The sequence below is a fragment of the Stomoxys calcitrans genome, chromosome 4, assembly GCF_963082655.1.
Source record: "Stomoxys calcitrans chromosome 4, idStoCalc2.1, whole genome shotgun sequence".
Taxonomy (NCBI): Eukaryota; Metazoa; Arthropoda; class Insecta; order Diptera; family Muscidae; genus Stomoxys; species Stomoxys calcitrans.
The window spans coordinates 180,112,609-180,125,132 of NC_081555.1; the positions used below are offsets into that span (position 1 = coordinate 180,112,609).

Consider the following 12,524-nt stretch of genomic DNA (forward strand, 5'->3'; position numbering starts at 1 on the left):
CTGTTGCAGAGAACCAAAAGCCAAATGCGGACACAAAATTATTTTAAAGCTTTTCCACGATCACCTTGTAAAGAGATGCCAGGATCTTATTGAGTCTCCATGCACCATAGATGTGCCGAAGACATAAAAAAAGACGTTATTAGTCTAGGCAAAGAAATAGTTTAAGTTTTTATAAATTAATTTTCAACTTTTGTGTCATTTGCTTTAATAGAATAAGGTAATGTATCTATACTCCTATTATTTTGAACATCCAGTTTTGGGAAAACAAATTATTCAATGAATTTTTTTGAATTATTGTAGCTTTATTTAAATAAATCAAGGTCACCGTCCAAAATGCAACAGGTCCACAAGTAATCAGTTCAGAAGTAGAGAAGTTACCATGATTTCTCTCTACTCCTTTAGTACAATATTATTCTTATTAACTGTTGTACCGCATGGAGCCATTTAGACTCCACTATAAAAAGGAAACCCCTTAGCATTGGACTTAAACTTGAATCGGACTGCATTCATTGTAATTTAAGAAGTTCACTCCATCTAGCTTTATAGTTGGCCAAACCTTGGCTTGATTCCACGATATGATAAGCTTTCAAATTATTATGTGAAGAGAATCATTCGTTTTGCGAATCCATTAACCCGACCAAGGGGAAGATAATTTGCAAGGAGCGAGATTTTTCGGTATTGAAAAATATTTCCCATTTTCCGGGAAATGAAATAGACCGGTATAACAAAATCCATAGACAATGTGACCTGTGACCATTATTTGCATATGTTTGTTATTTAAAACAATAGACTCTCCTATTAATAGACAAACACGCAAAAGCGTGCTAAGTTCGGCCGGGCCGAATCTTGGGAACCCACAACCATGGATTCTGCTAAAATATGAGAGCTATGTCTGGTTATTGACCGATAAGGACCGTACTTGGCACAGTGTTGAGAGTTATACGAGAACACTTTATGCAAAATTTAAGCCAAATCGGTTAAAAATCGCGTCTTCTAAGGGCTCAAGAAGTCAATTCAGGAGATCGTTTTATATGGTTGCTACATCATGTTACCGATTTGGATCTCACTTGGCACAGTTGTTGGAAGTCATAAGAAAACACTATGTGCAAAATCTCATCAAAATTGGACAAAAATTGCGACTTCCAGGGGCTTAAAATATCAAATCGAGAGATCGGTTTATATGGGAGCTATATCATGTTCTTGACCGATTTGGACCATACTTAGCAAAGGTGTTAGAAGTCATAACGCGCAAAATTTCGGGCAAATCGGATGAAACGGAATGACTAGATTAGTATACCCCATCCTATGGTGGTGGGTAAAAAATAATTATACAGTACCAAGAGATGTGAAATTCGCCTTCGACAAACAGGATAAGGCTGAAAATCCTGAGTGCGAAAAATATTTTCACCACGTCAAGCTCTTTCAGTTTTATTCTCTTAACCAATATTCATTAAATACCCAACAAAAGAGGAAATTAAATGCATACCTGACGATAAAGGCCTGAGATTATCTTCGGTGCTGCTGTTTGATGCACTAGATTTGGTTGCCCCCGACATTTGAACGCCGACCGAGTGTAAGAAATCCAAGCTATATGAACTGGGAGAGGAAACATTATTACAGGAATAATTCCTTGTTTTTGCGTTTGTATCAACACTTCGGCTATTATTCGACTCGAGAATATTTATGTCATTGTCAGCTGCTGAAATGCCTTTTGATGTCTCATTTTTGTTAGGCTTGGTCACATCAATTGATTTTTGATTTGCTTTGGATAACTTATGGATTGAAGTTGGTGATGATGACAAAAATGATGATTTTTCTGTAACTGAATTTGAAGCATTTGCTTCAACACTTGGTACCGCTGCCTTCTGTAGATTGAACCCTGTACTCATTCCTGCGGACTGAAGAGGATCCTTTTGCTTCCTCTGAGAATTGTTACAGACATCACCAGAAGAATTGCAGCTAGAAGAGAGATTGTTGCATATTTTTCCTTCGTAATTTTCCGTCAGAGTTACCTGTATCATAAAGAGAAAAAAAAGAATTCCTCCAGGTGAATGGAATTGATATGGATACCATTAAAAATATAGTTTCATGATATGGAATATGGCTCAAAGTCATCATAAGGCTAAGAAAAATTAAGAGGTACTTTTTAAAGAGGAAGTTTTGTTGTTGTAAAAATTTAATTTCAGTCAGTTTCAATTCAGGTTTCAGTTTGTACTTTTTGACTCTGTTGGATTATTTTAAGGGGAGAGCTGTTAAGTATTAATGATTTGAATTGAATAGAACTAAATGGGAGGTGATCGTAGAGAAGTTAGCATGTCCACCTATGACGCTGAACGCCTGGGTTTGAGACCTGGCGAGAACATCAGGCAAAACGTTTTTTTGCTGCAGTTATCATCTCCTAACGCTGGCCACATATGTGAGGTTCTATGCCCTGTAAAAACTTCTCCGCATTTTGATTCGGAGGCCCCCTTATAATTCCTGTTCCTTAATGGAATGTTCACCAGCAAATTTGCATTTGCAGAACTTATAGGATACTGATGCGGTAGGAAAAACACTCTTTTTTATATAGTCACGTTACTCATCTTATTATTATAAGAGTTTGCAATTGTTGAGATATATTGGCTTAGCATTATATAAAAATTTACGTAATGTGTGCTCTGACGCTTTTTCGCAAAAATAATAAGTGACTCTTCTAGACAGCCTAGCTTTGAAACCCTCTTAGCCAAGATAACGTAAAAAATGTACCCCAGAAAGAAAATCATCCAGAGTGAAAATGTCTCACGTATTTACTTACTTGAACATTGGACGGTTTTAATGAAACGGAGCATATGTCACATACTCCCCCATCAATTACATCTCTGCTGCCACAACAATTGTTGTTGTTGGGAATTTTCCAATTTTTCTTTTTATTGTTTGTTGCAGTCGCTGGTTGATATGACACTGTTGTTGTATGTAAGCTATGGCCAGCTGCTGCAAAAGAACTGAGCCCACATTGGCATTGACTCAGAGATTCAGATTCTAAAAAATATTGCTGCTTCGGTGCAGTGTCAATTTTGTTCTTTTTATTAAGTTTAATGTTGACAAGCGTTGATGCCGTCGACTGTGTTATCTTTGCGAATTTAGGAAAACACTTACAATTGGCTAAAGCTTCAGTCTTCGGTATGCTTGTAATGTTGGTGGGATGAGTTGCAAATGATGGTGACGAAGAGGTTGATGCTGCGATTGCTATTTGAGTTGTATCATTTGAAATCGCGCAAAGCAGGTCTTGGGGATATTTTTGCAGCGTTTTTTCTACGAATGATGATGATTTATCACAATTATGGCTTTGGTTGGAACATTTACAGGATGATTCACTTGAAGTAATGGAGGAGATGCTAATATCACTTTGAGTTGTTGTGCAATTTGAGGAGTTTGCGCTTGGAGTAGTGGAGGAACTGTTATTGTCCACGCATAAATTAGTTTTAGGAGATAAAACAATATTGGAGTAATTCTGATTCTTGACCAGATGACAATTATTATTGTTGGAAGAGGTGCTACTATTACTACTGCTCGTTGTTGCTGTTGTTTGTGTTGCTGTAGCATTCATGGTAGTTTGGAATTTATGCTGATTCGAATGCATTGCTGACATGTATTGATTTTGCTGATGCTGACTTGTATTCTGGCTGTGGTGATTGTGGTAGTTAATCTGCTGTAATGTATTCTGCTGATGTTGGTGAAACTTTTTTCGATTTAAGGAGGATGTTGTGTTACTATTACTAGCGTAGTGTTGTTTCTTGCCTTTATTACTGCCACTATTCGAATTATGGTGGAATTTGTGTTGCTGATGTTGTGAAAGCTGCATCGGTCTGCCACCATTATTACCATGTGTAAACTTTGCTTTATTTGGGCCACCAGTATGTTTCTGGTGTTGGTCCCTTCTATTCGCTTTCTGTGCCAGGCTTCCGTGATTACTAGTAAAATCTTTGGATGCAGAAGAGCCATTGCCACCACCTGCGGATTGTAAAAATTCTTGTTGATTAACAGCAGTGATCGGCGGTGGTGACGGCACACTTTCTTGTGAATTTGATGGTACTAAAATTTTCATATTCCTAAACATACTAACATCTATATTTTAGTTTTTAAAACTTTTTCTTTGTTATAACTCTCTGAGTACTAAAAGTAATGTTGCTTAAGCTGCTTTGCTTCTTCGTAACGTTTCTTCTTGTTTGGCTAATCTTCAAGGGTATGTTTATAAAATTGCCCGAGACAGCCTTCTTATAAGTATCCTATTCATGTTTCTTTCATTTATTTGGCTTTTTTGAAGGTATTTTCTATTAGCTTTAGTATTTTTCTAAAATAATTAATTAACATATTACAGATATCTATGTGTATATGGATGGCTGGATTTGGGTTAGCTTTGAGCGTTTTGTTGTTTCTTGTTTTTGATTGTTGTGGCAGTAGTGTGGTGTGGTTTACTTTCATTGCGTTTCAATTTTCCGTGTGTGTGCTATCAGTCGTTTCCTTTATTCCTTCATTGTATTTCCACAGCAAGTAAAATATGAGGTTCGCATTTTAAACCACCTCTTTATTCCGTGTTTTTACAGCAGACACTTATTGCTTGAATTATGATACATAATCTCTTACTTTCTACAACATAATTGCTGAATATTTAACTGCAAAAAAGAAAATAATTAAATTAAATAAAAGTTATGTTTATTTATTTATTAATCACAGTAGTACAAAATACTTTGCGTGGACCAAACTATAAAAGCAGATTTTAACATGGTTTCAGGAGAAAAAACACTGAAAGATCTTGCTTATTACGGAACTATGTGGGAGGGCGACTTGAACATCTAAGGGGGCGCTTCGCGCTTCTGATTAGTTTGGTTGTGCCAAATAAAAGGCCACTAGACCATACGTCTATGGTGAAAATCGAGCTTGTTTGACTTCCAGTTTTTCCTCTTTATTTTTGGAAAATTTCAAATTTTTTTTGGGGTTTTCGTAAACTATTTGAAATTTTGACTTATTTTCAAATAGCTACAATATTTTCTACAATTTCTCTGAACAGGCTTCTTGCATGCTAATGTATTCATATCTGTTTAATCGGGAACAATCTATTAAATCAGAGGAAAGAGGATCTTCCACAAGAACACACACCTCATATGGTTGAAAACTCTTCGCACAAAAGACGAAACGCTTGGTTGGTATGTGTAGCAATCTCTGGATTTCCTTTTCCATTAGCAAAGAAAATCTCCGTTCGTTGAGCTCGTCTCGAAAGAGAAACAAACAAAAATATACGAATTTGTAAGTGAAAACACTGAAAGAACAAAATTCAGTTATTCATATAAAGCATATCTCTTTGGATATAAATATATATAGCAGATATAATTATATCTGGTCTCATATCCAATTATACGAGGGTTGCCTTTTATATTTCGGGATTGGACAAACCTTGCGTTGCAATCTGTCATCTGACAGCTCTATCGTAAAGCTTGACATTTTTGAGGTATTGCGTACTCAGAACGTCTTGACATACGAGCGCAATTTCTCTTGTTTACAGTTACTTAAAAGATTCATCTCGCCCAACAACTTACAACTTTCGTCGTGGATTCATTCAACAACAATGCATCGATGAACTTAATTCAATTTCAAGGGCCAGTGTTTATCGAGAGTATGGTGCATTCAACCGATGTCGTAGTTCTAAGATGGGCGGATGCCATTATAGATATATACATTTTTCTTCAAAAACAACCGTGGAAGAAATTTTACCGTCAAAGGAGATCTATATCAAGCTATTTTGCACAAATTGATTGAATTGGAATTGTTTAATATGTGATTTCAACAAAACAGTGCCACATGGATCGTGAAACAATGGGCATATTGAAGGATGGATTTGGCGAGCAGTTCATCTCTCGAAATGACCCTGTGTGTTGCCCCCCAAGATCATGTGATTGGACGCTTCTTGAGTATTTCTTGTTAAGGTTAATTCGTTGGAATATGTGTTCTCTCGAAAAAGTGGTTTAAAATACGACCTTTCGAATAGAATAGACCATTTGAATCGAAGTCGCAGGCAACATTTACATGTAGTTATTTTTAAAAAATAAAATGCGAGGACCGCAATCGGTTGCAATAAAAATTTGAATATTACTATAGGGCCTAAGGTAGGGTAGAATATGAATATGATTTCTATATAAAATATCACAAAAATCCACTTTTTTATAGATTTCTAAAATTGAATTTCTTCTTTAACATTGTGTACCAAAAAATTCATTTGAATTTATTTGAAAATTTGGTAAACTGTTTCTGGGATCTGCCCATATGTATATGGTAGCTACAGTGGTGGAAAAAATTGTAGGACATGGTCACTTACAATAATACTCACCAAAAATAGCAAGAAAATATTTATACTTCAATTAAAGGCTGCATCAGATTATTCCTAGAATTGTTGGTTTCAGAATGTTGAACTAAAATTGTATATAAAATCATGTACACATGAAATCTCCGGTGAATTCACTTGAAAAAAATAATAAGGACAATTGTCAAAATACTGTAATTACTAAAGGGTACGTTTTTTTGGAACTCAAATTTTGAAAGGAGAAAAACAAAGTATAAAACTTTTATATTATTGTTAATAATATAATGTACAAGTTTTTTTGAAGCAAAGAAAAAATAAATAAAATATTTGAAAAAAACGGCATATCCCTAAAATTTTGTCCACCACTGTATGGCATACACACATGCCACTATGGGCATACACTTAAGCCAGTAATTACTAAAGGGTACGTTTTTTTGGAACTCAAATTTTGAAAGGAGAAAAACAAAGTATAAAACTTTTATATTATTGTTAATAATATAATGTACAAGTTTTTTTGAATAAAATAAATAAAATATTTGAAAAAAACGGCATATCCCTATAATTTTGTCCACCACTGTATGGCATACACACATGCCACTATGGGCATACACTTAAGCCAGTATTCGGCTTGTTATGCGCTCCAAATGCTACAAAGTAACCTCGAAAAAGAAAATCGAAGTTAGGAACTATGGGCTACTTACAAAGTCCTTAATTGTTCTCCTTAACATGTACCTAAGTTTTTTCATATCTGGTATTGTGTCCCCACCTAAGTACCGTTGTCTGTTAACCGTGAAAGCCTGGCATTGGCATAGGAAATACTCCAACGTCTCATATCACTTGCCGCACCGATTTTGCATAAGTGAGCTTGTAGTCTTATGTGCCTCGTTATGATACCGAAAGCTATACTGACCTCCTAACTTTCTTACAGCAATAGCCTCGTCTTCTCACGATCGGGATCTCCCCATAGGATTTTCGCCATTCTACCGACCGTTTCTCTGTAACATAGTGTTACATGCGCGTTCATCGACCCGAAACGCTTCGGGTTAACCAATTTATTGATGACAGTCCTCTGGCCTTCACTGCCAACAGTGTCTCGCACTCGACCTGACATGTTTATGTGGTTTTTGTTGATGTAGCATTTTGTTGTGTTCTATCTTTTGTCTGCTCGATTCTATTAAGTCTTCAGATCCAGGAACTCTGCCACTAAGATTGGGTGAATGCACAGGGATCTGGGTATGTGTCCAGTGGGTCGGGCTGAGCAGTTTAACAGGTGACGTGTGGTCCCTGATCACAATCGGGACATACATCTTGCATGTCGGCATCAATCCTTGCTCTGTAGAAATTGAGGCGGCTGCATCTGCCGGATCGTAATTGAGCCAGGACTACTCTGGTTTGCCGGGGGGAGGTCATTTTCTTCAGGTGCAATGAGAGGCGGTCGTTCTCCAAGGACTACATTGACCCGGTAGCTATTTACCGCATTTGCTACCGTGTCAGCATGTATGTTGTCTGAACCCGCTTGATATGTCGATTGATCTAGAAGTTCTCTTGTAGCGCTGAACCTCACGCTCTAGATCATGTAAATCTACCTTAATGATCTGAACGGTGGATACCTATCCACAAAATGATGATTTAAATGGTCTCTGCGATGAAAGCCCAAAAAGTATTGCTTAGGCAGCATGTAATTATGTTTTCGCACTGGTAGGATCTTTGTCTCCTGATGGAGGTGATCCACATGAGAACTGAGGAGACAGCCCGACGCAGTTCGAAGGACGGCATTCAAACAGATATGAATATTATGCCACTGTGTGTTAAAGAGTGAGAACACACGTGGTCAACAAGGTTTCTTTGTTATTAACCACGTACAAAGCAATTGGCCGGTCTGTGGTAAGTTATGCAGCGCCAGTGTGGTCTCGTCAACTTTGTGACACGCAGTGGATTAATATTCAGATCTGTCAGAATGCCGGAAAACGACCGCCACCCATTGCACCCGAAGAAATTGCCAACCAGAGTCGTTCTGGCTCAAACCAGAGTGGTTCTGGCTCAATTACGTTGCGGCAGATGCAGCCGCCTCAATTCCCACAGAGCTAGGATTGATGCCGACGTGCAAGATGTATGTCCCGATTGTAACTAGGGACCGCACGATACACGTCACTTGTTTAACTACCCGGCCAGACCCACTCGTCTCACACCCAGATCCCTGTAGACGCACCCGATCTTAGTCGCAGAGTTCCTGGGTCTTGACACTCAACAGAATCAAGCAGGCAAAAGATAGAACACAATAAACTGATACAACAACAACAGCGGTTTCTTTGTCAGCGACCCAAGTGCTGGCGGCAAGTGACTTGAGGACCTTGTTTCTATTGGGTTGCCCAAAAAGTAATTGCGAATTTTTTAAAAGAAAAAAGTAAATGCATTTTTAATAAAACTTAGAATGAACTTTAATAAAATATACTTTTTTACACTTTTTTTCTAAAGCAAGCTAAAAGTAACAGCTGATAACTGACATAAGAAAGAATGCAATTACCGAGTAACAAGCTGTGAAAAAATTTGTCAACGCCGACTATATGAAAAATCCGCAATTACTTTTTAGGCAACCCAATACTTTTGATTATCGCAAATTGATGTGGCATGTGGGCAGAATGTGTAAGAGCTGTCAAATGTGACGCCAAGTATTTTGGGAAACTTGATGGTCAAAATCGTTCCTTCATCGACCAACCTTTCGGCTCAGCATTCACCTCACACCTATTTGTAGTGAACAATGTGGCTGAAGATTTGGTGGCAGAGTTCGTGCAGTGACTTAACAGCAGACCACAGCTTGCCTAAACCGGTACCTAAGTTACATTGCTCCAGGTGTTCCAGTCATATGGCTAAGTAGTAGCAGGAAGTGGTTCCGAATCTATTGGTATACCTAAAAATGCGTCTCCCGGCACGGGATAGCTGTAAGCACCACACAGGCTGGAACATTCAGGTCCGATCTGTGTGGTGTTCATTGCCGTCACGAGAAGCTTAGCTGCGAGTTACCGGGCGCGTCTACGGAGAAAATCTTAAATCCGGCCGAAAGCCGGCAAATTTGTCCAACTTTGGATTGGAAAGAGTTTTAATTAAAATACTTTTAACTTTTTACCACTGTTGGACATATCGCATGGACTATGCCCTCCCCCATGAAAATTTTGTACAATTTGGACGGTCTTCAAACCATTTATTTCTCACGTAGAAGGGAATTTTGTAAAGCTTAAAATAATCAATTATTGTGATTTCGTTGACACTTTTTTAAATTTTATTTACCTAGTCAAGAACAAATGAACAAAACTGGAACAATTAACTCTTACAAAGCCCAAACATTTTTTTGCTTTTATAATTTTGGCAGTATATAGCTTTAAAACATAATAAAGCTAGATTTTGTAGAAGTCGATTATTTTCAGTTTTAGTCTTTGGTTGGGCTATAGCACCCCCCAGGGAATACGTCTAGCTACGACAATGGTTAAAATAGATATATCAATCAAAGCTATCATTTTCAAACATAGTTTGATAATTCTATATTAAAAACCATCAACCCTCTACTTTCTTGAATTCATTTTGATACTCTGTAAAAGGAACAACAATAGGATTTTCAACATGAACTAAGGCACTGACTGCAAACTAAAATCCACATTTAGATGCGTCAGTGATTACCTGATCGTCAAATACACACACACACATACACATTTAGAACGGAATAATTATTAAGAGCAGACTGTACATAAATTAAAAAAGAAAATCAGCGTAGGAAATATGAGACTTTCATGTCAAGGATATCAAAATTGTATTTTTTTAATCATCCCCAAACCCAATATACAAAAACTGTCTAAACTCGCAAACAAATGATTAAATAAGTAGAGACAGAAAGAAGTCTAAGAAATATCCACTCCGAAATGTAACGGCACAAATTGCGGTGGAAAAGCGCGAAAGCACGCTGCCTTGAACGCCATGTTCGTTTGCTGCTGCATGTGTCTGTATAAAAAAAAAGTTAATACGAACCTCGTGGTCTTCCATTTGCCGGAGGACTCTTGATAGGATCACGTTTTTCGCGCCTGTTTAGTTGACTTGCGTTCTTTTTTTCCAACACAAACTGAACGATCGTTTTTATCTTTATCACAAATTCATTCGTTTCGCAATATTATTTCAGTTACAAGCGACTCCTCACGAATTTCTAAATAGCTCCATTCTAGAAGTTTGATAACAAGCACTTTTTCCACTACTCAATGACGAAATAAATGGCGTAGGGATCTAATTTGGCTAATCGATTGCTCGACTTTTCATATTGAAATAGCAAAAGTCGCAATTTATCGAAAATTCTATGGGGACTTTACATGGCACATCATGATGCGTTGTCGTTGTAATATTAGCTGTATTTCATTTTAGTACTTATAGTGCAGTGCAATGAAATTTTTATGAAAATTACATCTATTAAGGACAACAAAGTTCTGGACCAATTACCAGTGCAGGCTTATGTAGAACATCTGTCGTCAGGATTGTAATGATATGTTTTTCAGAATTTAGTGTGACCACTCGCAGAAACACACTATTGTGAATGGCAAAATAAAATTAAATTCCATTTATTTATAAATTGCGTGCACAAATTTTAATACATTTTTGTTGTTACTCGTTAATTTTGTACTGTTGTTACTTGTTCATTTTATATAACTTTTAGAAACATAAAACTTTTGGATTTATATCACTACTGAAAAAAATATTTTATCTATCTAAAAAATTCCTTTGAACAATAAAGAATCAATTTTTATCTTTTAACTAAAATCAGTCCGCTGAGCGTAAATATCAATAATTTTGTTTGACTTTTGTGCCCACACATGTTTTACAAACTTTAATTAAGATTTTACATTTATTTTACCATTTTATCCTCATATTGTTTTGACAGGTTGGCAAATGGCGTTACCACCTCAAGGCAAACAAACAGACTTGCACTGAGAACTGTTTTTCATTTTATTTTTGCCCTTCACGGATTGTCTATCCAGTACTAAAATAAAACACAGCAAGTATTGGCGAAAATGAGGGTGTATGCGCACATCGTCATGTCTAAAAAACCAAAATCATTTAGTTTTTGCGATGATAGGCGTCTATCGATTACTGTTTACACAGAAATGCGTAATCATTACTAGAACGATTGAGAATAGGGATCCCAAGTTGAGATAAAAAGTTGACTTTAAGACTTGTCGAAATCTATCAAAATGGCAAAAGTCTATTTTTAGAATTTTCTTTGCAAAAAGTATACTTTTCGACTATTAAAAAGTCAAATTTTGCAAAAAGTAGACGTTAGGACTTTTTGTCAAAATTTTGCAAAATTTTTTTAATAAGAAACTTCTATTTCGTGCAGGTTTTGTAAACTTTTGCCATCAATATATGATCATTTCTTTGTATTTTCACAGGATTCACTAAGGTTAAGTCAAGCAATCAGCCGACATACAATTTTTTGGCAGTACTTGGCAGTACTTTGTTTACGTTTTCTCCTATTTGATGACATTTTCAAACGGCAGATTTGACATCCTTAATGATGTTCATGGAGGCCACCATAGCGCAGAGGTTAGCACGTCCACCTATGACGCAGAACGCCTGGGTTCGAGTCCAGGCGAGACCATCAGAAAAAATTTTCAGCGGTGGTTTTCCCCTCCTAATGCTGGCAACATGCGTGAGGTACTATGCCATGTAAAGCTTCTCCCCAAAGAGGTGTCACACTGCGGCACGCCGTTCGGACTCGGCTATAAAAAGGAGGTCCATTATCATTAAGCTTAAACTTGAATCGGATTGCACTTATTGATATGTGAGAAGTTTGCCCCCGTTCCTTTGTGGAATGTTCATGGGCAATATTTGCATTTGCATTTCCATGATGTTCATGGGGCCTATTCACTTTATGTTTTCGCAAGTGACCTAACCTTCTATTAGTGATTCATGCTGGGTGTCAGAAATTGGAGAAGAAGCGCAGAAGATCAATGCATTTGGGCATCTATTTTGAGTTCGGCTAGAGGAATAAATTTTCTCTAATGGCCAATCAAAGTAAAGTATAGTAATATACTCATCCCAGTCCATATTTTAATGTAGCCACCATATAGATCGATCTACAGATTAAACATTTTAAGCCTATAAAAGCGAATATATCAAATATGGTCCATATCGGTCCAGCTTTCGGTGCAGGTCC

At 37.0% G+C, this 12,524-nt stretch overlaps 1 protein-coding gene across 1 annotated transcript in view; it reads right to left on the bottom strand.

The window, feature by feature from the left end:
- LOC106087545 (poly(A) RNA polymerase gld-2 homolog B) overlaps positions 1 to 5,263 on the bottom strand; it is a 45,854-nt gene extending 40,591 nt beyond the window's left edge. The window contains exons 1-4 of the mRNA XM_059368198.1: positions 5,137 to 5,263; positions 4,727 to 5,074; positions 2,795 to 4,652; positions 1,487 to 2,012 (exon numbers count right to left, since the gene is read on the bottom strand). Coding sequence (XP_059224181.1) covers positions 1,487 to 2,012; positions 2,795 to 4,084 — 1,816 coding nt within the window. The 5' untranslated portion in view covers positions 4,085 to 4,652; positions 4,727 to 5,074; positions 5,137 to 5,263. The remainder of the gene's footprint in view (positions 1 to 1,486; positions 2,013 to 2,794; positions 4,653 to 4,726; positions 5,075 to 5,136) is intronic.
- Between the last annotated feature and the right edge of the window lie 7,261 nt (positions 5,264 to 12,524).